At 44.0% G+C, this 27,287-nt stretch overlaps 1 protein-coding gene across 8 annotated transcripts in view; it reads right to left on the reverse strand.

Moving 5' to 3' along the window:
• PDE8B (phosphodiesterase 8B) overlaps positions 1 to 27,287 on the reverse strand; it is a 321,825-nt gene that overhangs the window by 58,223 nt on the left and 236,315 nt on the right. For 4 of the 8 annotated variants that reach the window (XM_032277695.1, XM_032277729.1, XM_032277732.1 and 1 more), the window contains 4 exons: positions 22,671 to 22,749; positions 18,015 to 18,155; positions 16,433 to 16,521; positions 14,162 to 14,222 (listed from right to left, as the gene is read on the reverse strand). In XM_032277695.1, coding sequence (XP_032133586.1) covers positions 14,162 to 14,222; positions 16,433 to 16,521; positions 18,015 to 18,155; positions 22,671 to 22,749 — 370 coding nt within the window. The remainder of the gene's footprint in view (positions 1 to 14,161; positions 14,223 to 16,432; positions 16,522 to 18,014; positions 18,156 to 22,670; positions 22,750 to 27,287) is intronic. The other 4 variants (XM_032277740.1, XM_032277721.1, XM_032277713.1 and 1 more) reach the window with 2 other exon arrangements.

The raw sequence follows: 27,287 nt of genomic DNA on the forward strand, positions 1-27,287 counted from the left end.
CAACACCTCACTTCGAAAATTCGGTTAATGTTTTGATCAACACATCTCTTATGTCCATCTCTTCTTTTTATTTTTCTTTGTTTTGAGACAGAGTCTCGCTCTGTCACCCAGGTTGGAGTGCAGTGTCATGGTCTTGGCTCACTGCAATCTCTGCCTCCAGAGTCAAGTGATACTCCTGCCTCAGCCTCCCAAGTAGCTGGGATTACAGGCGCCCACCACCATGCCCAGCTAAGTTTTGTATTTTTAGTAGAGATGGGATTTCACCATGTTGACCAGGCTGATCTTGAACTCCTGACCTCAGGTAATCCACTTGCCTTGGCCTCCCAAAGTGCTCGGATTATAGGCATTAGACACTGCACCCAGCCTCTTCGTTTTCTTTTGTCTTTAACATGGGGTCTAACCACACCTCTTTGCTTTTCTGTTTCCATATATCTGAGTATTGTCCACTTGGCTTAATAAGACTAGATCAGAATGGGGGCTGTCTTATTCCTTCTATGTAGCTCATCAAGCAAGCACCTTTCTAGTGATTGACTTGTAAGACATGATGCTGGTAACTTAATTATGAATAATTTCAGATAATCTAATTTAGTCTGAATGTATCAGTCACCTACCTAACACAGTGTAAGTACCTTGCGGGAAAGAAACTCAGTCAGGATGGAGAAGACACTGAATGCTGCCTGGGATGACCTGTGTAGTGGAACAAAATCTGGCTGAGTGCTGGACTGTGTGACGCAGCCAGCAAGTGCAGCAGGGCTCCGAAAGAACCGTAAGCCACTACGAAGGGAACATTCCACGGGCGGGACCAGACTTCTCGATTGCCCTTTGGATATGTAGTGTACCTGGGGATCGGGAGCCAGGAGTAACTGGGTGCAAGAAGCTGAGCCTTCTAGAGTGCAGGCTCCACAGGGGTCATGGGGAGGGTAAAGGATCAAGGGCTGGGACTTTAAGTCAGCAGGACAGACCTTATACCCAACAGGGAGCCAGTGTACGTTTTTAAGAGAGAAATAAGAGATCCAAATGTTATGTTGGAGAGATGAATCTGGAAGGGGTTGCAGGATGGATTGGGAGAGGAGAAATGGCTTTAATTCAGCCATTCTGGAGAAAATGAAGATGCTTCCAGAGGAAGATGACAGATGGATTTGAAAGATCAAAGATAAAATTACACCTTCTTCTCTAAACGCTACTACTGAAAATGGGAGGCCAAAGGTTAAGACTTCTCCGAGGAATCAAATGATTTTCAACTTATCTCTTATTCTCACATGGGACATGTTAGTCACAAGGGCCACGCTAGCCTCATTGGCCCCAACAATCACACGCTAGAGAGATGGCCAAGGGAGCCAGTTCAGAACTGAGAAAAAGTGGGGGGCTTTTGTGAAGAGCACTGCAAGTGCAGATGACTCACCCAGGTCTGTTACTCAGTGTTGTTGGAAGCCTTAGAAAAACGGAGAACTCCCCAGGCTTCCAGTTGGTATTTCCGCATCAAAGGTCAGGGCATTTCCAGAAGACTAGCTGGAAAGTGTACTTTGGGCTCCAGATTAGTTCAAACACAAAGGGAAAGGATAACTCTTCTGCACCAGCCACTCCTCGAGGGGTGACACTCACTGGCTGCAGCATCTGCTTCTCTGCTCTCCGCTACTGAACCAAGAGGAACCAGGGTACATGCCAGAAATTCATCACCACGCTGCTCACCTTCAGCAGCCATGTAAGAAGAAAGTGAATTCTGAAGACAGTGGGGCAAGTTTCTCTTCCCTTTCCTTTTTGTGTGAAGATATTTGTTTTTATTCTTTTGAGAAAACAATGTTTTAACATACCTTCTTTCTAAGTTTACAAATAACTGTCCACGTTGTCTGAAAAGAATTTTTGAAAGGTCCTTTTTCCCAACAGTTTTACCCTGGTGGCCCCAGAGAAGCTGATGAGTTGAGAGACCCCAAAGGGCCTGGACCCCCTTCGTTATCATCAGCTTCTGCCTCTGGAGGGCCTCCTTGGGCCTGACCTTGCACATTCTCTGCACAGATGCCCCAGGGGACAGCTGCATCGAAGTTCTCATAGCCTAAAGGGTGTTGGGTGGATTTTTCTAATTCAAATTGAAGCAGGAAACTATATAAATCCCACTCACACTACTACTTCCCCTATCAAATCTCAAACCATAAAACATTAATGTGGAAGAGAAACGGAAAAACAAACCAACCAACCAAAAACCTGCTGGCTGAATCAGATAACAGGGCTTGGGATGTAGACTGTGGAATGAATTCTTGTTGCATTTGTCCCCAAGTCTCACTGTCATCAGGAAGTAAAGTGCCTTCAGGTCAGGCCCTGCAGAGAGAGGAGCTCCGGTGCCTGAAGCCAATTCCAGGAAAAGGGCTGACTGCCCGGGACGTCATCCACCCCTTCAGAAGCATCTCCTGTGTGCCAGGCTTCATGCTAAGTGCTGGATACATGGCTGACAAGACAGGCAGAGCCACATCCTCACAGTGCTCTCTGAGTCCAGACAGGGGAGCAGCCCTGCCCAGGTCAGCCTTCTCTTGGGCCAATGCCTGCTCTGGAAGCCCATGCTATGCCCCATGCCCCTGGCCCTCACACAGCCTGAGGAAGGGCACACACAGACTCCTGTCTCTCAGAAACCACTTCTGCTACCCAAATACATGGCTTCTCTCTGCCTGGATGCAAGCATTTATTCACTAGATATTTTCTGTGTGCCAGGACCTAGGAGGCAGACAGGGTGACAATGAAGGCATGGTCCCTACCCCTGGCAGTTACCACAGTGGCCTGGTCTTCCCTGTGAGAATTATACAAAGGCCATCCTTCTATCAGCCTGCTCTGACATGAAGTTTTTGGTCAAATCAGTCTTGTGCCCCTCCAAGGCATCCAGCAGGAAAGCTCCCTAGGTGAACATAACCTCATGGCTCCAGATCTAATTCACTCAGAAATTTGGTAGTTCTCAACCTCAGCAGTACATCGGAATCCCCTGGGGTGCTCTCAGAATCCTCATGCCCAGACTGCACCCCAGACCCAATCTATCAGAGCCTCTGTTTTGGTTTTTTCTTTGATAATTCTCCAGGTGATTCCAATGTGCAGCCAAGGTTGGGAGCCACTGTGTTAGCCCCTCCACACACCTGTCCTTTTAACACAGGTGCAGAAGGGGCTGCTGTTCCCTAGCACCAGTGGGTGGATATGAACGTTCCTCCTGTAGGGATTTCCACCATCAGACAGGTCCAGTGTTCCCCATGGATTACAACTGACTTCTTATGACTCTGCCTTTTGCTTCCTTTGTAACTTGTGGGCCAAAGCTCTGTGAATAGACTTAAACTCTTTCAACAGTTCCAGTGATCTGAAACCTTCTCACAAACCTCTACTAAACTCAAAGCAGCTTGAGAGCAGCCTCCCCCGTGCTTTCTCTTCATTGTGCCATAATTCTGGTTTGTGTTTGCTATGAAAGTGCTCAATAGACACTTGCAGAATGAACAGCACCCGCTGAGACCTGGCCCTTTTCTTCCTCCCCAGACCCTCTAGTACATACGTTGCAGCTGTTCAGCCTCCCATCCCACAGCCATCTTGTTTGACTGACAAATAAAGAGGAAAAGTACCACTGAGCCCGCTCCTTACATGGTGATTCTGGGTTTGGGGACAGTTGGTCAGGATGAGGAAATGCACACTTTCTTCAGTTTCCTGGAGCTGGGCTCTGAAATCTCACCCAAGAAAACCTAGCCTTCAGCAAATCAGGGTGAGAAGCGGACGGAAGAACACTCCAAATTCTTCCTCCTCCTCACTTCTTTTTCCAGCAATGGTACTGGAGGAGATCATACTTCTTGAAATTTTGTTCTTAGAAGGTATTTAAATAAGATACCACATAAGCGAAGGCCCAGACGCTTGACTCCAATCTTATGTGATGAACGCTGCTTTGACCATGGTAGAAATAAAGGATCCTATAGACAAAGAAGCAGATGGTACAATGACTGGGTTTTAAGTGCAGATTGGCTGCATACCTCCAAAGCGCGGCAGAAAGATGAATTCTGAAATGCTGCAGTCAGAACTGACATTTACTACTCCATTTACATTACTGCATGCCTAACCACCTCTCCTGGATGCTCCCATTGCCTTCAAGGAGCTATGCAGGTCTGGGTCTCCAGTTTTCCATAAAAGAGGCCCAGGCTCCTCTGCAGGGATGCTGTTAGCTACCTTACTCTCTAGCCTTCCACTCATGCCTCCAAGCTGCCTGCCTGCCACTCCCTTTCATGACACATCACATAAATAGGCCCATCCACATGGCATGATCTATTTCAGTTCAAACACCCACCAGGGGTGGCTGTGGACCCTGAAGCACCTGGAGGCAGGGTATGGACTATGGAAGAAGCCAGGCCAAGCCAGGTGGGCAGCTGAGCATCCAGGCACCAACTGTACCCTCAGCTCAGGCTCCCCTACTCTACACATCAAGGGGTCCAGCCACGCTTGATCATCTTCTCCTCTACTGCCTCTAGTTACCTTTTCACTTTGCAGAGGATTCCTCTCCCTACAATGACGTATTCCCTGGGTCTGTTTTTTGGGACCCTTTTGACGAAGGAATTTTGTTCTGTCACTCAGGCTGGAGTCCAGTGGGGCAATCTTGGCTCACTGCAACCTCTGCCTTCCAGGTTCAAGTGATTCTCCTGCCTCAGCCTCCTTAGTAGCTGGAATTACAGGCACCTGTCACCACGCCTGGCTAATTTTTGTATTTTTAGTAGTGATGGGGTTTTACCACATTGGCCAGGCTGGTCTCAAACTCCTGACCTTGGGATCCACCCGCCTCAGCCTCCCAAAGTGCTGGGATTACAGGCATCAGCCACTGCGCCTGGCCTACAATGACATATGCTATCCACTGCTCAAACCCGTGTCAGTCAACACCTCCTCCATGAATTCATCCTCTCACTTCCCAAGCAAAGGAAACCTTTCTCTTATGAATTCTCCAAAGATACACTCGTGCTTCTTTTATTTCCATATTGCTAACTGCTTTAGGGTTAGAATCCTGGTTCTGCCACATGTATCCTATGTGAAGCCTGGACAGGTTTCTTGACCACTTCAAGCCTCAGTTTCCTCATTTGTAGAAAATGGGAGCCTAGTATCTACCTCATGGAGTTGTGGTAAGGACTGCAGAGTTAATGTATGAAAAGCACTTGGAGAGTAATGGATACAGTGTCAACATAGAAGGCATATTATTTGGATTATTAAAACATAAGCTCTTCCATAAGCTCCACTGATCAAATCATTGCCAAGTGCATTCAGCAGCATCAGTGGGAGATGGGGACACAGGGACCAAGACATGATGCTGCCCTGGATGGTCTAGTCTGGCCAGGCAGTGATAGTGTGGTCGGCGCCAAATCCGCTCCACAGTGGGGTGGGGGAGAGAGGTGGAAGGGGACAGTCACAGGGAGGACTCCTGACCTGGGCCAGGGGAGCCAGAGTTGTCCAGGAGGACAGGAGGAAAGAAGAGCAGGCGAGACAGAGGGAGCGGCGCACAGAGGCATGGCCAACCTGGCATGTGGAGGGAACTATAAACAGCCTAGCGTGGCTTGGGAAGGTGGCAGGGAAAGCAGGGAGGAGTTTGTTCCTCAAAGATGCCTGATGATGGTTTAGTCAGTGATGAGGAACCACCGCTGAGCCCTTCAGAATGAGGACTGGGGACCAGATAGGCTAGTAGTCAACAGTGTGCTGCTGAGGATTTACCAGCTTGCTGAAAAAGCAAAGATAGCTGAACATCAGTTTATTATACATTTTACTGATATAAAGCAGAGGTCAGGAAGTTACAGCCCAGGCCACAATTTAGCATATGGCCACACAGCACATCATGTAAGCTCTTGACATTACTAACATGATAGTGAACTACAGCAATGTGCTTGGGGGAGAAGGGCTGCACTTATTACTTCTTAAAAATAACATTTGCATAATTGCATGCTTATGTAATTTAATTTTTAATAATGACTGGTTTAACAACAGAACCACATAGTTCCAGAAAATTAAACAATCAGTTTTCACAGGTCAGTATGAACTGGCCACCTGTTTCTGTCTTGACAGTTTCATTAGAACACAGCCTTGGCCATCATTTATATATCATCTCTGGCTGCTTTCCCACTACAGAATTGAGCTAAGTAGTTCTGCAGATACTTCAAGGACTAATATTTTCTATCTGGCCCTTTAAGAAAAAAAATGTCCCAGTCCCTAACATAAAGAATGTATAACACACAATTTCAAAATAATATTCAAATGTAACGTACTTTTGGTTGTAGATTCTATATACATAGCCAAAGAATTCCCACAAAATGCCTTTGCTGTTGTTTTCTGGACTCTTACATCAGCAACCAATTTATGGTCATAGTTGATGAATGAGTGGAGTCTCAGCATAAATGTTAGTTGATATTTTCATTTACATCAAAAAGTAAGATGAAAGGCAAATAACAAAGATGCAGGTGGGAATTTCACTCATTTTTCAGTGATGTGAGCAATATCTTTGTTGAGTCAAGTAATAGTTTGTAAATACTGGAGGAATTATTCTTGATATTTTTGTGTTATTCATAATAAAACTACTATAGACATGATACACACTTAAGTGTATCCTGTATTATTAACATTTGCTTCATCACTTTTTTAGGGCTAGAAAAATCAATCAAAAATAAGTCTTGATTTGTAGAGTGGGCCAATTTTTTTGGTCTAAAAATACTCCCCTCATGGCTGTTTAAAGCTGACAAAATGATGTCACTGAACATGGAGTTGGGAAGATGTGTGCATGGCACAGCTTTATCTGGCATTTCCATAATACAGATAAACAGACATATAGAATGTCAAGAGCACATATGATAGTAAAATATAGTTATGTGCTTGGGAAGGGATGGATTATAAGCACTTCTTTCTTACAAATAAAATTTGCTTAATTGATGCTTATATAATTTTTAATAATGGCTGCTTTAACGACTGAATCACAAAATTCTGGGAAACTAAAAAATCAGTTTTCACAAGTCAGTATGAACTGGCTCCAGCACACATTACAAGGAGGCAGAGAGAGTGGTCATGAGGCTCTGTGGGATAATGAGAGGTCATAATGGCTTGAAGGAAGTGGTGATGGGGTGGGGAAGTGGGCATGGAGTCAAGAGTTGTTAAGAAGACACCATCTTTGGAGCTAAGTGACTTCTAGGATGCAGGGGGCTCAGGAAAGCAAGGATACTAAAGGTGATCCCCAGGTTAGGGTGGGGGCGACTGGGTAAATGGGGTCCCATTAGCTAAGCCAGGGATTCTATTCTAGCAAGAGCAGATGCAAGGAGTGACTTCAGTCTCATCCATCCTGTATCTTCCACTGGGCCACGTGCCAGCAGGCACTACATGCTCACTGAATGGATGAGTTAGGTTGGGCAAAATGCCAAATTCCTTCATGTGAGGTGAAGAATTCCTTCCGAGAAGTCAGCCACCGACTGTTGCCTTGGAAAAAGAAAATTTCCCACAGAGTGCTAATACCCATAAGTGACCTAAAAATTGGTAAAATGAGGAAAACTTTAACAGAAGTGAGGCCTAAGGCACTGTAAAAGTCTCTTGGGCTCCATTAGTACAAGCTTCCAGAGTGAGCAGACTCTTGCAAAAGTCTGAATGATACAAATCATGTAGAAGTGCAACCTTTGGAATTTTAGATCAACTTATAGGGAGAAAAACCCACCTCCCAGAGGCCAATATAATACTCCTCTTTAAATCCTAGTGCTCTTAAATGCATTAGCGATAAATAGATAATATTAATTTTTAAGAAATAGCTCATCTATTTCTGTCTATCACTCATTACCAAACCTATCTTACTTTTCTTAAGTCAAATTATTTTTTCTCTATGTTTAGGCCTCCAGGACTGAGGCTCAGCTAAGGGTAGGGTGGGGGGTCCCTGCTAAAGCTGGTTATTACTGGTGAGCAGGCATTACTGGTTTCACACAAAGACACTTTATTTGTAGCTCAGACCTATAGCTTCCTCCCCTCTGATTTTCCCAACCTCCACCTCCCACTTCTCCCTACCATGGGCCACATGCCTTATAAACATTCATTGATGTAGCAGAGAAGACAGAACGAGAGAACAGACGGGTCAAAGAAACCCCAACACCATGCAGGGCAGACATCCCCCAGCCTCTGTCTTGCTGGCCATGAGGCCAAGCTTCTCTACCAGGGCAAAGGGCACCTGCGTCTACCAGAAACTCAGCAGCCTCTTCTCATATCATCCTCAGTGTAAGTGCACATGCCCAGAATGTTCTCGGTTTATCCTTTCCGTCACAAGCCAAGCGACCCCCTCTCAGCTTCAGACCCTCTGGGACTTCACAGAGCGTGGTGTGACCTCCAGCAGCCATCACTCCCACCAGTTGTGAAGTTGTCTCTCCTTCCTCTAAGCCAAGACTTCCCAAGCACACAATCCTACAGCTGGATTCTCAGTACCCCTGCCCTGTCCCCTCCTCCCTGCTGCCAGCCCCTGCTTGTCTTGTGCCCTCAGAGCCTCCCGCAGTCCTTGACGTGCGGCAGGTATTCCATTCATGTCTGCTCAGGGCTCGGTTGTTCCAAACGTGGTTTCTCAGGAAAAAAAAATGTGGTTTTGCAATATTGGAGGCCTTTCTTTAAATAGCTTCTTGTAAATATGTACTAAGGCTAAATGGAAAAATCTGGATAATTTTGTTTACTTGGTGGCTTTACCAAATACGTCAACAAATATTTCGGGGCACACAAATAAGGTGCACGTGCACAAAGTCTGTATCATAGTAATATTCCAATTGCATAAAATCCATTCGAAACGTGACTAGCCACTTTCAGAGATAGCAGCAGTCATGCTTTCAGTTGCAGTAGCCTTTTTCTCCAATTTTTTAAAAAAGAAGTCACACTTGGATGTGTGCCTTGGAAGACTACAGAAACTATTCTTTGTAACATCATGTGAGACATCTATTGGCTACATATAGATCAACTCTACGTGGAATAAGAATTCAGGACAAGACAGAATCTGCATCTTTCATTTCCTATGCCATCCAAAGGTTATTGTGTTAAGGAGTAAAACTTAGTTTTCAAAATAATTTTCTGATGTCTATGGGGCATACATAGTAGGGATTATGAAAAGGCATCACTCACAGTCCCCACCCCAAGGCGAGAACTCACCCAAAGCAGCAAAAGATTAATGATGCAATGGGTGGTGCAGATAAAAAGTGACCCTGCCCCCTCTTTGCAGGGTAGAGACATGGGCTGGAAGGTTTGGCAGATTTCTTGGAGGGAAGAGAAGCTGAGTTGAGTCCTAAAGGACAGGGATGCAAGAAAAGGTCCACACTGTTTAAAAGCATGAACAAAGGGCCAAATACTGGGAATTTAGGATAGGTCAAAATTTTGTTTTTATCACTACCTAGCAATGAACAGAACCCAGTAAGTAAATCCATGAGGCTCTCTCTCCTCGTTCTTGCTCCTGCCACTCTCTTCTCTCAGTTCTGCCGAGAATGCCATGAGAAATTAGACTCTGTCAGGGCTAAGGATCCTGGTTTGCCAGAAGCTGAAGGAAAAGGCCCCACATCATGCGAAAGCCCATTGGCCACACCACCCCTAGAAAGGAAAGAGGTGAGACAGACAGAAATGGGCAAATGTGGGGAGAGTAAAGGCATGGGGCAGTGAAGGCCAAGGACACATCCAAGAGAAGGCCAGCCTGAGGGTAGGAACCAGAATGAGCCACCGAGGGTCACGGGCAGCAGAAACCCATTGAGACGATGGTCCAAGCAGACGTAAGGACGAGATGGGAAAATCTGTGGACTGTCTGGAGGCCTACAGAAGGCAACTGAAGGTAGAGTATGGATAAAAGAGAAGACAAAGGAGGGAGGGAGAAAAGAAAGACGGTATGAGGCTGCCTCTTTCCTGGAGTACTGGGCACAGTACTCAAGGACCCTTTCCTTGAGTCCCTGGGTGCTTGTGGGTTCAGCTGGCTGTGAGCACAGTTCTGTGAAGCAGGACAGAAATCGACCAAAGGTGCCTGGTGGAGCAGCCTGTCAGTCACACTCAGATTGCACACATCTCAGACAAGGGCCATGTTCAAGGACCTGCTGGGCTTGGAGAGAAGATCCTAGAGCCTGGTGAGAATGTGGGGCAGTCTCCTCCGTGACATGCTGGTGAAGCCAGGTTGTGCCAGGAAAAACAATCTTACCAGCTGTCAACTGGTGGCTCACAAAAGGGCAGGAGGTCATTCTGATTGAGGGGGCGCTGACCATCTCCTTTAACCCACCATCTCAACCCATGGCTAAAGGGTTTTAAAGCATTATGTGGTCTCTTTGAGAATAAGCCTTCCCCACTTCGCTGCCCAAACAACTTAGGGATGATGACCGTGTCTAACTGTCCACTAGCCCTCACTGGCTCCCATGCATCCCACTTCTCTTCAGTTTTCTGGGGCTTGTGGTGTCCCCTTGCCCGAGTTTGCTCAATAGGGCATGGTACTTCCCACTGTCCACCAAAGAGCTCTATTAGAAAGTGAGACCTAACTTTCTGCAGCAGTTTGAGAATGATTGAAAGGGGCTCTCCATCTCCCCACAAAAACATTCTCTAAGGGTTTGCTTCAGCACCCATCAGAATGTCCTCTAGTGAAAGTAAAAGCCTCCTAGCTGACTGGGAAACTGGTTACAGCATCCTTTCCTGGAGGCTCAGTGAGTCTGGGGCTGACTCATTGCTAGAAACAAGAGGATGTCTGTAGCTCATTAGCATCCCGTCACCTGCAAAAGGGCAGGTGAGGTGAATCTGTGATAGGATTTGGCAAGGGAGAGAAAGTTCAGACCAGGTCTGTCCAATAAAAATACTGTGTGAGCCATGCATGCAAATTACACATGTAATTTAAAACTTCTAGCAGCCACATTAAAATGTAAAAAGAAGAGCTGATGGCTGGGCGCGGTGGCTCACACCTGTAATCCCAGCACTTTGGGAGGCTGAGGCAGGCGGATCAGGAGGTCCTGACTTGAGGTCAGGAGTTCAAGGCCAGCCTGGCCAAGATGGTGAAACTCCGTCTCCATAAGAAATACAAAAATTAGCCGGGCACGGTGGCACACACCTATAATCCCAGCTGCTCAGGAGGCTGAGGCAGGAGAATCTCTTGAACCCAGTGAGCCAAGATCGTGCCTCTGCACTCCAGCCTAGTGAGGCTCTGTCTCAAAAAAAAAAAAAAAAAAAAAAAACAAGAGCTGATATAATGTCAGGGCCCTAACTGCCTCCTTTTTTCTCTGTGCAAGTATGACTCTTGGACCATGGTTGCAGATCCTTGAAATTCTGAAGTTTGAGTCATGCATTTGCATTTGGATTTTGTCTTCATAAAAAGGCAAAAGCCTCAGGGGACCAAGGTCCTCATATTCACAGCAGTATGGAGAGGCTGAGATAAACTCTGAGACAGGATACAGAGGTTGGCACGAAGGCAAAAATAAGTGTATGAAGGAGAGAAAGGGTACTTCTGGGAGGTCAGGGCAGACAGCTGCTGGCCTAAGAAAATGCAACATCCAAGAAAGAAAATTGTCTTCAAGAAATGAAGTCAGCGACCTTTTCCTGTGCAGGACCAGAGAGTAAATATTTAGGCTCTGCGGGCCATGTGGCCTCAGCTCTGCCACCATAGTATGAAAGCCCCCAGAGGCGCAACACACAAGAGAGTGTGGCTGTATTCCAATAAAACCTTATTTACAGCACAGGCTACATTTGGCCTGTAGGCTCTAGTTTGTTACCCCCTGCTTTAGACAATACCTACAAATCCCAGATAGCCTCCTTAGGTCCTGGGTTTTGAGCTTCTCCAGTGCTTGGCTCACACCTCCTCTGTGCTGCATTCCATTTATTCTGTTTACCCGTCTGTGGCCTCCCTGGCATCTGGGGCAGATGCATTGCGTCCCTAGTGCCAGCACAGAACAGGTGTTTACCTCATACCTGGGGAGAAAATGTATGTGTAGAAGAGTGAAAGACAGCAGACAAACCTCACCAAACATTTCCACCCTCTTGGCAAAAAGCTACAGGCTCATATAGGAAAAGGAATCTTTGCTGACAGCAAGCAGTACCAGGAGACAGCAGCCTGGCTTACGGCGTCACTCCTTGTTAAAATGCAAACCCATGAGCAGATTTTGACATCAGAGCTAAACCCCAGAAAACTGCGCCACCGGAACCACCTGCAGACAGGAGCCCTCCCCCAAACAGATCCCACTGCCATTCACTGCAGCATCCTTTGATGAGGAGGAGAAACACTGAAGCTAGCCAGAGGTATAAAAATGCTTTGTTATTAGAAAATCTAAACATCTCTCTAGGCCTGTGCAGTACCATTAGGTGACGTCAATGGCTCAGGGTATCTGAGCTCTGCGTTTCCACTTTTCTCAGAGCCGCAGCTAATTCAGGGTGGTGAAGGCGTTTCTATTTAGAGCTTCAGAAAAAAAGCAGGTGGCCCCTCACCCCTGCATCCTCAAGTCCGGTGCTAAGGGCTTGCCTGTTCTCCCAGTGAGGCAGGAGGACTTTACAGCAGGAAGGATGCCAGGACTGAGACATTCAGTTTCATTCACGCTAGCCAGCAGCTTGAGGGCCTACTACATGCCAGGCAGTGTGAGCACGCAGGACAGCACAGACCAGTGACCCTGCTAGGGGGGAAAGGGCAGTTTAGCACACAAATAGCTGTGAAAATGGTGGGGGGTGATACAAAGTACAGAGGGTACCCTGGGGGCCTTTAGGAGGAAGGTGCTACTTAATGTTTCCTGTACTGGGCCATGAAGAACTGGTAGGATTTGGGCGCATGGAGTTGCAGGGAGACTGGTGACAGGGAGAGTGGGAGTCCCTGTCATTAAGTGAGAAAGGGGGTAAGGAGAAGCAAGGCTGAGTTGGTGGGGGAAGGGCATGAACTGGACATGAACTGTGCTTGGTCAATTTCTAGCATGAGAATGAATGAGCCCCAGTGGACCCATGTCCTCTACTGTGGCTCCACAGCCCAGAAATGTTGGTCTGCACTGCTTGTGTTCAGAAGTTTGTCTCTAAAGAGACACCAGGTGTCCTGTCCTTCTCTTTCTGCCTACGTCAGCTCTTACAAAGAACTTATTCTTTCTCCTGGTATGTTGCAATGTGGCTGTTGGAACACATTTTTTTTCCCCTATGAAAGGCCATTCTTTCCTTTGCCAGAGGTCTCCAAAGGCTTGCCTCTCACATGGTAGTAAGTGAAAACGCCCTGAATTCAGATGAAATTCTTGGGCTGGAGGAAGCATTTTATCTTGAACTACGTCTTTTAAAGAAGCACGTGGACATGGACCCTTTTGATACCCTGAGACAGCCGACTGAAGATGCTCACTGCTCACTGGGCTCACCCCACTGTCTACTCACATCCCATTGGTTCCAGCCGATGTCCAGGACTGGCTAGGCTTCACCTTCTCATCCAGCACTTCACACATTTCTGCCATCTCCTACTAAAATGGATTACGCTACAGAAGCCCTTGAAATCCCTTAGAGATACTGCCTCTTCTTTAAAATCTTCATAAAAATCAAAGGCCATATGTTGTAAGCTTTCAAAACTAGATCACTGATAATTATGTTTGTTGCATAATGGTTAATCTACAATGATGTGAATATATACATAATCTACAATGAAGTGAAAATACACGTAATCCAGTAGTAAAAATACCAACCAAATAGAAAAAATACCTACACCAATGTTGCCCTCCATTATAAAATGACCTTAAAAAGTTCTTAAATATAGTGGCTTATTAAAATTTTGTTACTGCAGATGATAACATTCAAATGCATTGTTCCATGTGATACAAAGGTAGGAAAAAGTCACAGTACTAATTTGGAATGATTCTTATTTTTGTAAGAATTTGTAGGGGTGAAATGCTCAAATGAATACTTTCCAACTGACTAAGAAATTAAGATAAAAAATAGGACATTTTTTATTTGGAGAAAGAATTTTATGCTTTATATATTAGAGAGTTCCTCAGCCACAAGCTAAATCATAACTGATGTGTTCTACAAATAAAGTTATATTGGCTTGCAGGGAAATAAAAAAAATTTGTCAAAGAAGCATAATTTTCCCATAAACCTTCTTAATTGGCAGCTACAATTAGACATGGAGAAAAACAAGCAGAGAACAGTGGTGAGACAAGCAGAGAACAGAAGTGACACACGGCCAAGCAGACAAAGCCAGCGAAGGGAGCTGATACTGTACCTGCTTATTATTGTCAGTGGTACAACACAGTTTCTTGAGGGAGACAAAATGCCTAATTTTCCTAATAACATAAATAATCAGTTATTAGTGAGTCCAATATGAAATGATTCAACAAATCGCCAAATGAAAACATCAACAGACTTCTTAAAGCTAAACCCCAGGGTTCATCCTAGGGCAGCTTTAAAATTCCAGCAAGACTCAGTCTACAGAAAACACAGTTTTCACACAGAGCCCACACATGCCTTCGGAAACTGGGCCTCCCTGATATGTCACAGCGGGCTCAGCAACACTTCCCGAACGGGTATCTCATTTTGTAACTGACTCCTAACGTCTGGCTCCTAGACATCTTCAGTTGATGGGATAAAATGCTGCCACAAACAAATTAGTTTTAATTCTGCTGACACTAATAACTGCATAGCTACAAAAGATTCATTTGGGCAATGACCACATTTCATGGCTGCTGGTTTTACAGTAAGTATCCCATATTCTTTCACACTGTAATTGTCACCATAATGGCATGTTTCAGGCAGATAAAAATCCTCTCATTTCAAGGTCATGGACTGGGTCCCAAAACTCAGTGGGTGGTCTCACTCTTTATCACTGTCACAAGGAAAATCAGGCAAAAGACGACAGGTACCTCAGCCCTGTGCCAAAACCAGCTCGTCGTCAATATTTTACTGAGAGTAAAGCCATGAAATCCAGAGTTACATTAGGCTTTCTGCCCCAGAAGCCCATGGGGCGTCCCACTCTCTCTCTCTTTACCTGGTTCACTTTTCTCTGGAGGCCTCTGAAAAGAGGATAGAAAATACTGATCACTCTGTAATGAACTTCACTCAACTAAGAAGAGGTAAAATTTCCCCACTTTTAATAAGAATTGCCGCTGATGGCTCACTGCCTACAATTACAGGGAAAATAACACTGGAAATTGTGTCTGGACAAAAGAACTTCTTTTTCTTATCGGTAAAATCAGAAAGATCAGAAAAAAAATGTATCCTGATGGAAACTGCAAGACAATAGCATGTCTGCTTTGCTTTGGTTGTCTAATGATTCTGGTCACACACACACAAAGGGATTCTTAGCTTTGATTTTCTGAGGAGATGGTCTAAGGATGAGGATAAAAGCATGACAGCCATGGACATCATCTCCACCCAGTGGCTCTCAGCACTGCCTGCTGGTGAGAATGGCCACGCTGAGGCCAGGCCGCTCAGAAGGAGGGCTGAGGGGCAGCTTCTCTCCAGCTCACAACCTCAGTTAGGGGCCTGTCAGTGTCCCCATCATCTAGAGTGAAGCAAAAAGGGAGCTCGAAATTACAAAATGGCATGAAATACCAGGTGGTACTGATGGGAGGTAGCCTGAATTGATGGGAGAGTAATTTTGAAACTAACTAAAATTGGAGGGGAAATAAGCTATTACAAATACCTGGCTGATTTTATGAAACATCCTGTTTTCTACTCATGCAACAATTTGCAAGGAACTCAAGTAGTCCTAAGAGTCACAGGTGGGACTCCTGTCCCAGTTACCGGCAGGACGACCATGGCTTCATCTTTTTCTGACAGGTCACACAATGTTGTTTTCCTTATACACTCAAACTATGAACCTGGTGTTGACCTTCAGCTTGTTTTGCAAAGCTCACCATGTTTGGCTTTGTAAATCTTCTCACAAAATTTAACTGGAGGAAGGAAGAGGAATTGCATATTTTTCTTAACTCTCCATAAAAGAGAGAGGCTTCTCTGGTAATCTGAAATTCAGTGGATTGAGATGCCTTCAGCTCCTGGTCAGACACACCTTTCTCTCCATAAACCGTGGCCCTGGAGGAACAATCCCAGAACCAGCTTGGAGGAACCAGCATGGAGCCAGGGCCTTGAGCAGGAGGAAAGGTTGGCTCCCTGTGCACCGAGTGCTGAGGCCAGCAAGCACTGGCAGGAGACCACTGTTGTTATGGGGAAAGAGAAGCCCAGAAATCAAGCCCCTCTAGTGGGCACTGGGAATGACAGAAGGCATGGATGAATCAGGCGGAGATGTGAGGCTGGGGTGATGCTTCATAAAGGACATGGAAAACCCTGTTTGGGGGTTGCTGCCAGCTGAGTATTAAACCTAACCCTAACCCTAAGCCTAACCCTAACCCTAACCCTAAGCCTCTGTCTACACTACATTCAGCACAACCCTGCTGCATTTGTGGATGTAAGGCTCATACTGGCATTGCAAGCCCGATGCCCATGAGGGCCTTGAGTCTTTATCTTCAGCTAAAAGAGTTGAAGAGTTTGCTCTCACCCTCCTTGGCCAATCACTGGGGTGATCTTCACGTGCTGTTGGATGCTGTCCCCGGATTTCCGTCTGGCATAGTAAACCCCCTGCCACTCCTACATGGACAAAGAGAGCTCTTAAAATCCTTCAGTCAAAGATGACAGCTGCTCCTGCAGAGGGTCTCAGCAGGCTGAGGAGGAAAGTTCCCACATGCTTTCATTTCATTTTACAACGCCTGCTATACTGTTGTACCCACTGCAATGCTGACGTGGCTACATGTGTGAAGACAAGACCACAGATCCATGTATCCACCACCAGACTGTCTGTCCCAGCTCCCAGGACACTTGGCCTGTGGGTGGAATTCTGCTGTCAGCCCTATGGCTGCTGTGGCACCAGGTTAAGGGATTCTTCTGAGGTCTCTCTCAAAATCTTCACAGCAATCTGTGAACCTGGCATTATCATACTAAATTTACAGATGGGGAAACTGAGGCTCAGAGAGTCTAGTTAACTTGCCCACATTAGGAAGCAGAAAATCTGCTTATAAGTTCATGTCTATTCAACACTCACTGAAGCCCATTATCTTTCTAACATCCTATGGGCCCCCCAGCCAAGTCTTCTCCTGGGTTAGCCTGGCTCCTCATAGTTTCCATGAATGAGGCCAAGGGGAGCGTAAAGATTCCTGCTCTCTGAACCTGGGAGGTTTGGCTAATCAGAAACTGAGATTCCCTGCAGCCATTTCTTACCCCCTCTCTCACATAAAGTGGCTAATTGGTATGCATCTTGGTACGTGTGGCTGTATTCCTTTGGGAACAATTTTTGGGAAAAGTTTATAATATCTTATTTCCCTTTTGGTCTCATTGCCCCAATTAAGAAAACATTTTGACCACTGTCGATAATCCAAATGTATCTGATCCCTCTAAAATGTTCCATCTATTAAATGGGTACAGTGCTTATCTAACTAGTTTACATCACAGAAAGGAAGATGAAAGAAACTGTATGTGAAGAAGCATTCTGAACGCTTAACAGAAAATGCACAGGCAGTTCCAGCAATGAGAGGCAGTGCTCCACGGGAGGAGAGGGCTTCAGGAAAATTCCTGTCGGACTTCCCCTATTTCCTTTATCTACCCAGATGAAGGGAAAGCCACTGGAGAAGGAGGTGCAGGTGGGAGGAGAAAGCTACAAATGCGTGTTGAACAGTGATCAGACAACATAAAACGAAAACTGGGAAAAAACCTGGCCTACCTATAAATACTGATATTAAATATGTCTAGTGCCCCAAACACTGGATAAACTGAAAAAACACAACGGCTCTCTGGATGGAACTCTGATCAGAGATACCCACAATATTCCAGCAATGACAGATGGGATATATTCATGCACAGGATGAAATATTTTTACACAGAATCACCAGATTCTCTACCATCATGATAAGCACCAGATTCACTTGAGTTCCAAAGCTCACTCAAAAATGAACCCACTTTGCAAACATAAAAGAGCTTAATTATGACATTATTAAAAAAGCTAATCTTAAGAACGAAATTCTAAAACTCACAGAAAAAAAGTGCATTGGGGAGAGGGTTTGTGGATTGATTTTGCGGGTGTGACCCACCTTTCCCTTCTTGATGCATGTATTGATGGTGTCGAGAAGGTCTGCCCGGTTCTTATCGCTTTTGGGCAGATCAGCGAGTTCTTTTCCCAGGAGCTCACCTTTGTGGTAGCCCATCATCCTTTCGAAGGCTGGGTTGACATACTGTTAATGGGAGGTGGGTAGAGATCAGTGTGGGGACACAAGACAGCGTTCATGAAACGTCTGTGTGCCCTGTAGGCAGACTTGTTGGGACCCGGAGGAATATTAAGCAAGAAGGTCCCAGGGCAAACATTCTCTGATGCAACTGGCTGGCCAGGTCCTGCTGCCCTGCTCCATCCCCAAACCCTTCCTAGAGTAGCTGCCTCCCTCCTGGCAGCAATTTATTCATTCAACGGCCATCCTGATCGCCTGTAGGAAATCAGAAGAAACTTCAGCAGGAATAAACAGGAAGCTCTCATCTAGCAGTACCAGCCTCTTGGAGAACTCATTCCCAATCTACTGCCCCATGAATAAGGAAAAACTCAGAAAAAAAAAAAAGAAAGAAAGAAAGAAACATGAATTAGGACTGGGTCCATATGTTTGTAGTTAAGAAAAAAAACAAAAAACAGCTTCAGGCTGGGCACAGTGGCTCACACCTGTAATTCAATTCCAGCCCTTTGGGAGGCTGAGGCAAGAGTTCAACACTAGCCTGGAAAACACAGCTAGACTCTACCTGTACAAAAATAAAAAAATTAGCCAGGTGTTGTGGCACACACCTGTAGTCCCTGCCGTTCAGGAGGCTGAGGCCAAATGATCACTGGAGCCTGGGGGTTTGAGGCTGCAGTGAGCTATGATTGCACCACTGCACTCCAGCCCAGGCAACAGGGCAAGACCCTGTCTCTTATAAACACACAAATGAACAAATACAAACTCCTTTCAACAGTGGTGGCTTATATTATGCACATCTCTGCAACTGGATTTCTCCTGTCTCTTTCCCAATTGCCACCACTTACTGATCAATGTTTGCTACAGTTGGGGCCACTACCAGTAGAATCGGAACAATAAATTCAGTTAAATGGCTTGGGCAGGGGGCAGCCCTTTCAGTGCTGGGCTCAGGCAGGTGTGAAGCTCCCCTCAGCAGATTCTGGAGCCAGCAGACTCAGAGGTTTCTTTCCAAAATTCTGCCCAGGGTCCTAGAATTTAGAGCCATGACTCTAGCTGACTCCCAGGTCCTGTCCCACCCTCTGATTTCTTTTCAAAGAACACAGATGGGGGCTGAGTGGAGACAGACAAGCGGTGAAGAACGTGGGGAAAACTGAACAGACTGCATCTGGGTCATGGATTTCTTTGGGCATAAATTGTATCCATCTGCTGCTTCGGAGATGTTCAGAGCAAGTTTAATCACTCTTGCCCTCAACTGCGATGGCAGCAGTCATGGACAGGGTGGAGCAGGGGCACTTGGGGAGCTGTTCCCTGGGAGACACAGCCTCTATTAACACAGTCAACCATGAGAGTTGAAGGGGTTTGGAAGATGCTCTGGTCATCAAGCCTTTGGTAGGTGACTGAAGGGGAGTGGGCATGACATTGTCTTCATGGATATCCAGACTCCCTCCTGGCCCCATCACTGACATGTGGTAGTCAGGGCCCTCCCTAGGCAGGGAAGGGCATCACTTACAGTATGACCCCTGCTCACAAAGCCAGCCCCGTGCCTCCCTGGCCCACCCTTGCAGGCTGCTGAGCTATCTGCATGTCTCCCTCATCTCTGAGGCTTTCCCCACGTGCTTTCTCTGCTTATAATACCTTTCACCATCTCTTTCCCTCTCCAACTCCAATTTATCCCTCTCCTCTTCCAGGAAGCCTTCCCTGACTCCCCTGTCTCGTCCACTCCCAAGAGCTGTCACTGATGCCTGTGCAGACTTTCAGTGACTTATTACACCAAATTTAAATTTTTGTTTATCTCTCTCTCCCAGTGGACATTCAACTTCTCAAGGGCAAAGACTATTCTGAATTGATCTTTGGATACTCAGGACTGTTTAGTAACTATTTGATGAGTGAATGGAAAATATTAGAGAATATATTATTTTCTTTATTTGTTGGCTATATCCTCCTGCCTTTTCATATGTGTTCACTCTGCCTTCTCTATTAAGTTGTAAATTTGGGTAGAAGTCATGGCCCTTCTTTCATACCAGGGTTTCTGAAACCACAATGCAACAGGTACTCCCAGATATGGATTCTGGAGCCAAGGTACCCAAGTTCAAATCCTGGCTCTGCCAATTACTAGCTACAAAACCATGGACAAATTACTTAACTTCCCTGCTCCTCAGTTTCCTCATCTGCAAAATGAGTACAATAGTGATACTTGACTCACAGGACTGATTTAAGAAATAAATGAGTATATGTAAAATAGTTAGAACTGAGCCTAGTATATGGCAAGTACCATATTAAGTGTTTTAAAGCAAATATATAGAGAGTTTAGATTGATGGGGACATGGAAAGAAGAAGAGAAGAAGGAAAGGAGGGAGGGTGGATGGGTGGATAGGTAATAGATGAATAGATAGACAGACAGATATTGCTTCTAAATTTTAAGTGCTGCTGCCTGACCTCTGAAGATTTGTACTCAAAAAGGCATCTAACTACTTGATTGGAGTGCCTTGAAAAGGCTGCTGATATCAAGTAAGAACATATATGAACTATCCCATCCAATGATGACATCCTCAAAATATGTAGCACATAGGTCATTTCACCTTACATACAACAACCTCTATTCATCTCCTTCCTCCTTCCTCTTGTTTTAAGTTCCATACTATAGATTGCTGGTACATTTTTCTAAAGGAGGATGACAGGTTCTCTGGGAAAAAAAGCTGTAAAGTCTTCTTTCAGAGTCCAAGTTTCCCTTTCAAGGCAGTGACTGTCCTTCCACCTCTCCTTTACAGCATGTCTTACACTGGCCTCACGCTCCTGTTTCTTTCTGTTCACGGCAAAGGCTGGGAGATGATTAATATCATAATGTGACACCATCACAATATTACCTCTCCCAGGGATACAGGCTTTCTAACCACCAATTGATAACTGGAGAATGAAACACTCTGTTCCCTGTTCTAGAAGTTGTTTGTTAGATTACAGGTGGAGAGGGGCAGCTAGTGGAGCCCCTTCTCCTCATTTCTGAAATCAAATCCAGCTAGCTGCATAGTGCAAAGCAGGGAGGTGCAAAGAAAATGTGCTTTGTGAATAGAATTGATTGTTCGAGTCTGGGTATAAGTGGGGGAGATGTGGGATTTTTGTGCTTAGTCTGTAACAGAAACACATCTGCCTCTCTCTGCGGTCCAGAAGGCAGACCTTGGGCAGGTAGGCCACTAATAGCCAGCAACATGAGGAAGCCTTCAGATAGATTTCAAGGAGCAGCCAGAAAACATATTCTAAAAATACAGCTAAACAGGAAACCAGGTAGGAAGGCTTTGGAGACACGACTATATATTTTAGCTCCAATACTTATTACTAAGGTTTTTCTTGGATAAGCTCATTGACCTTGTTGGGACTCAGTTTCCTCATCTGTACTGCAGGGCAATGATGCCTCTTTCCTACCCCTACTGAATAGAAATGAGATAACTTAATGAAAGTGCTGATGACAGGGCCTAGGCAGGGTGGGCTATTGATGTCATTGGTGTGGTATGAGAACAGTGTGTGTGTGTGTGTGTGTGTGTGTGTGTGTGTGTGTGCGCGCGCACTGGGAGACTTCAGAGCAGACAAATGTGAGGCTTCTGCTGTGGGGTTCACTGTGTGTTGCCCACTTCTTTGGTGCCCTACTGATGACAACAAGTGTTCCTCACACTCCATGCCACTCTGCAAATCAACTGCAGGTAAGCAAGCACTGATTAGTGGAAAGTCTACATTTCAGAGTATTTTACAAATACAGATGTCTTACTTTCCAACAATTATAATAGGAACACCTCATTTCTAGAAAGATTTCTCTGCTACACACATTTCCTTACGAAGATGACATTCAGGTAAGAATGCTTTATAATTAGAATATCCACTGCAGGCAAATAAATGAGTATCTTTCAAAATATTCTGTTCCATAGGCATTTATAAGCATTTACTGTACCAGTCTGACTTATTTCTATGTGAATAGGGTCTTCAAAGGTAGTCAAAAGAGTTTATCCCAGTTCTGGCTGGGTGCAGTGACTCACACCTGTAATCCCAGCACTTTAGGAGGCCAAGGCAGGTGGATTACTTGAGGTCAGGAGTTTGAGACCAGCCCGGGCAACATGGTAAAACCCCATCTCTACTAAAAATATAAAAATTAGCTGAGTGTGGTGGCAAATGCCTGTAATCCCAGCTGCTCAGAGGCACAAGAATCGCTTGAATCTGGGAGATGGAGATTGCAGTGAGCCAAGATTACCACTGTACTCTAGCCTGGGTAACAGAGTGAGAATCTGTCTCAAAAAAATAAGTTTTTTTTTTTAAACCCCATTTCTATCAAAGAAATTGCAGGCTCTGATCTAAAGTAGTAATTTTTTGTTCTTTATCGAATATCTAATTCTTAAGTCTATCAGTATTCTTTGCACAGTTTGAGATTTCTTTCTTCTAAGAAAATGTGCTGATATGTGAGGATGACGGGAAAGTACTTGATAAAAAGCATGGCTTAAACCTGAAAGGTTCTTTTTTGATGTTACTGATATAGGTGGTTTCTTTCCATACCTGAATCACGTGGTCATCGCTTGTTATTTCTATGGCTTCATGACAGTGGTCTAATGCTGTAAACACTGAATTACAGGCCCTGAAAGTTGTAAAAGATTGAAGTTAGTTCTTCTATAAAAACCATTCACATTTCATCTGTTAATTTAACAAAGTAAGCAGATACCAGGTTCATCAAATCTACGTACTTTTTGTTATTGCCATGGTCTGAATGCTGATGTCTCCCAAAAGTTCATATGTTGGAAACTAATATCCAAAGTGATAGTATGAAGATGCAGGGTCTTTGGGAAGTGGCTAAGTTAGTGTGGCTTCATTCTCATAAATGGGATTGGTGCCTTTATTTATTTGTTTGTTTGTTTGTTTTCTTTGAGATGGAGTTTTGCTCTTGTTCCTTAGGCTGGAGTGCCATGGTGCAGTCTTGGCTCACTGTAACCTCTGCCTCCTGGGTTCAAGCAATTCTCCTGCCTCAGCCTCCCAAGTTGCTGGCATTACAGGCGCCTGCCACCACACCCAGCTAATTTTTTGTTTTTTTTTTTTTTTTAGTAGAGATGGGGTTTTGCCATGTTGGCTAGGCTGGTCTCAAACTCCTGACCTCAGGTGATCCACCTGCCTCAGCCTCCCAAAATGTTGGGATTACAGGCAAGAGCCACCATGCCCGGCCTATTAGTGCCTTTATTAAAGAGGCTCCAGTGAGCTCCCTTGCACTTTCTGCCACATGAGGACATAGAGAGGGTGCCATCTATGAGGAATAGGCCTTCACCTGACAGAGTGCCTGCTGGCACCTTGATCTTGAACTTCTCAGCCTCCAGAACTGTAAGCAATACATCTCTGTTGCTTATAAATTACTCAGTTTAAGGTACAGTAATGCACCTCATAATGATGTTTCAATGACGAACCCAATATACAATAGTGGTCCTGTAAGATTATAATCCTAATTCCTATTGCCTAGTGACATCATGGCAGACATACATCCTCATGTGTCAGTGATGATGTTGGTGTAAACAAGCCTACTGCACCCTATCAGCTGTATAAATGTACAGCAATACAGTAATGAAGGACAGTATATAATACTTGATAAGAGACAACTAAGATACTGGTTTATGTATTTACTATACTATTTATCTTAATATTAGATAAAATACTCCTACTACTACTTAGGAAAGTTAACTGTAAAGTAGCCTCAGGCAGGTCCTTCAGGAGGTATTCCAGAAGAAGGCATTGTTGTCATAGAAGGTGACAGCTTCATGTGTGTTATTGCCGCTGAAGACATTCCAGTGGGACAAGATGTGGAGTGGGAAGTCAGTGATATTGATGATCCTGACCCCGTGTAGGCATCAGCTAAGGTGTGTGTCTTAGTTTTCAACAAAAAAAAATTTTTAAGTAAAAAAAATAAAATTTAAAAATAGAAAAAAGCTGATAGAATAGCGTTATAAAGAAAGAATTTTTTTGTACAGCTGTGAAATGTGTTTGTGTTTTAAGCTAATGTTATTAAGAAAGAGTGAAAAGTTTAAAAATATAAAGGTTTATGAAGTTAAAAAGTTGTAATAAGCTAAGGTTAACTTACTATAAAGAAAGAAAAATGTATTAATGAATTTTGTGTAGCCTAAGAGTACAAAGCTCATCGTCTCCGGTTGTACATACACTAATGCCCTAGGTGTTCACGTTCCCTCTCCACTCACTTACCAACTCACCCAGAGCAACTCCCAGTCCCGCAAGCTCCATTCATGCTAACTGCCTTTTACAAATGTACCATTTTAAATCTTTTTATGCTGCATTTTTACTGTGCCTTTTTATGTTAAAATTCACAAATACCATTGTGTTAAAGCTGTCTACAGTATTTAGTACAGTAACATGCTGTACAGGTTTATAGCCTAAAAGCAACAGGCTATACAATATAGCCTAGGTGTGTAGTAAGCTATACTATCTGGGCTTGTGTCAGTACATTCTATGATGTTTGCACAGTGACAAAGTTCTCTAATGACACATTTCTCAAACATATCCCCATCATTAAATGATGCATGACTGTATTTCATTATTGCAACCCTAACAGACTAAGAGGGTTAATAATATGCTTTGAGGCCAAAAAAAAAGTCATCTTTCAAGCTAAATGCATAAACAATAGCATATATATCTGTGTATATGACACAAAAAAAGAATTGTAATTCAATGAAATCCTCGTGGATCATGGAATGGACTATGCGTGTGCTGAATGAAACTTCAACACTAACATGAGTCAATGACATTCTTCTGTTTCATTCACAGTTGTGGTCATGGAGAAGTTAAATCCCCAACAATTAGCAGAATCTAATTAGGCCCTAATTGGATGTGAGGTATTCTGGCCTTTTGCAACAGACACAAAAACATTTTTGCTCCTTTTTTACTCATGTGATGTTACTCAGCTTCCAACCATTCCCTCTGGTATGGTGAAAGGCAAACTCAGCAGGAACGCCCCTTCCTGGTTCATTGCACCTCTTCAGCCCTCCAGGTGGGGACTCTTCTTGGTGACCTTCCCCATATATCTGGAATATTTGGAATCAGATTCTAATTTTCCTTGTTATAGTTTTAACTAATTTCCTAATCTAGAACAATTCCAAATACGGTAGGCTATTTACGTCCAGCACGGCAAGCATGCAGCTAGAGCTCTGTTATTTATACTGTTTAAAGAATCCCAACAGAAGCTTTCTTACACACTGCAAAAAGAAAAAAAAAAAAACTGTTGATTTACTGGATTTATGTTTTTTCTTTAAAAAAACTCTTAAAATGTTATTTTTTCCACTCATAAAGGCATTCTAACTTTGTCATCCTATTTTGATCTGTTTAGAGGGAAGAAGGCAGAAAGAACTGGGTGAAATCTGGCTCTGTATTTTTCCAGTTTTGAGATCTGAGGCAACTTTTTGTCTTCATTTTCCCTCAGTTTCCTCATCCATAAAATGAGGATAATAATATGTATTCCACAGGTTTTCATAAAGATCAAAACAGAGAGTTTATGTGAGGCATTTCTTGAAGTGCTTGGGACAATATGAGAATCCAACACATGGTACCTGTTGTTATTTTTAAGATCACAGAGTAATACTTCTTTGTTCTCTAAGGCTTTCAAAAGCCTTTGGTGAAAAACATGAATCATAACCTATCTTTTCTCATGAGTATACCTGAAATGTCAAACCAAAAACAGTATTCAATAATAGCAAGGTATGCGTGCAGATTGCAGTATTTTAGGCCACTGCAGGACGTCATTCCTATAGTTGCAGAAATGAAGATAACAGTGTGAGAAGGTACGTTAAACAAGTGATCGTGACATGGGTTAGTGGAGCAGAGGAGAATATCAACCTAACTCAACTGAAATGGCTTACAGGTGCAGTAGCATATTTTCTTAGTTAAGTTGCTTCAGTCTACATAATTTGAACTGTATACTGTCCTAGTATCACCGCTTGTAAACATGATAATTTAAAATAAGAAAATAGAATAAAAGGGGACTTTAAAACTGCTACCAAATTTGTCACTGCACTGCATCACAAGAGACAAGCAAGAGCTAGTCTTATTAGCAGTGCTTTCCAGGCACCTGGTCCAGAACCAGACGCAGCACAGAAGGGAAGGATTTCCTGGGCAGCAGCTGTCTTTCAGAAGTCACTCATGGAGAAGCACACTCTCTGTGGGCTAATTTGTTAACTTTGAGAGTTGGATAATTAAGCTCTAATTAACACATTTTATCAAATGACAAATTCCGCTCTTGCCTAAGCATTTTCTCTTAACTATGTAAGCAGGTTTCAACTAAGTATATAAACAGGTACTTCAGACTATTATCATTTTCATTGATTCAAGAGGTTGCCTTTATACATGATCTTAGATCCAATCTCCAAAAGGTATTAAACATTCACTTTATGATTATCCACAAAGCATGAATTTTTCAATAAGTATAATGCCCCGTAAGACAAAGTAAATGCTTATCAACAGTTGAAATGAAAGGATATTGGTAGAAAGAGCATGCTATTTCCCACCCTTGCCCCCCCATGACAAACACTACCAGACTGTAATGTTTATTTAGGCTCTCAACCTCTTTTGGTTGATAGTTCTGTTTAAATAGAGCTGCAGCAAAATGAGATAATCAATTTGAGTCATGCTTCTAGAGTTTTAGAACTTAATTGCTTATATTAATTATTCATACTCTTCCAGCAGAAGAACCTTAGCTTTATTAATTTCTGTTCTTGGGAACCATAAAACTCTTTTGACTCAGGTATCTTTATTTTTTATTCTTCAGGTTAAAAAGTTGGAAAATTAGAAAAAAGAAATACAAGGGAAAGGTAACCTAGGTGTGGAAGCCCATGAAGTATAGGCAATATCACCAATTTCCCCATACCTTCTTAAGAGCCCTTGAAGGTACAGGGAGAAAAGGTAAACATTACAGGAGTCCAGGTATAAAGCCTATAAATAATGTAGTGCTATGCTGAGTGGAAAGTGCACCAGACTGAAAAAGCAGAATGCCTGGATTCTACTCCACCACTGCCACCAACATGCTAAGTAGCTGTGATGGTTCTCAGTGTTTTCCTGTCAGTCATGGCCAGGGTATTGGATTACATGATCTCCTGTGTCCTTTCCAAAGGTTCTCTGTCTAGACTCCACTAA

The sequence above is a fragment of the Sapajus apella genome, unplaced genomic scaffold (assembly GCF_009761245.1).
Source record: "Sapajus apella isolate SASKATOON/1434 unplaced genomic scaffold, GSC_monkey_1.0 scaffold1, whole genome shotgun sequence".
Lineage (NCBI taxonomy): Eukaryota > Metazoa > Chordata > Mammalia > Primates > Cebidae > Sapajus > Sapajus apella.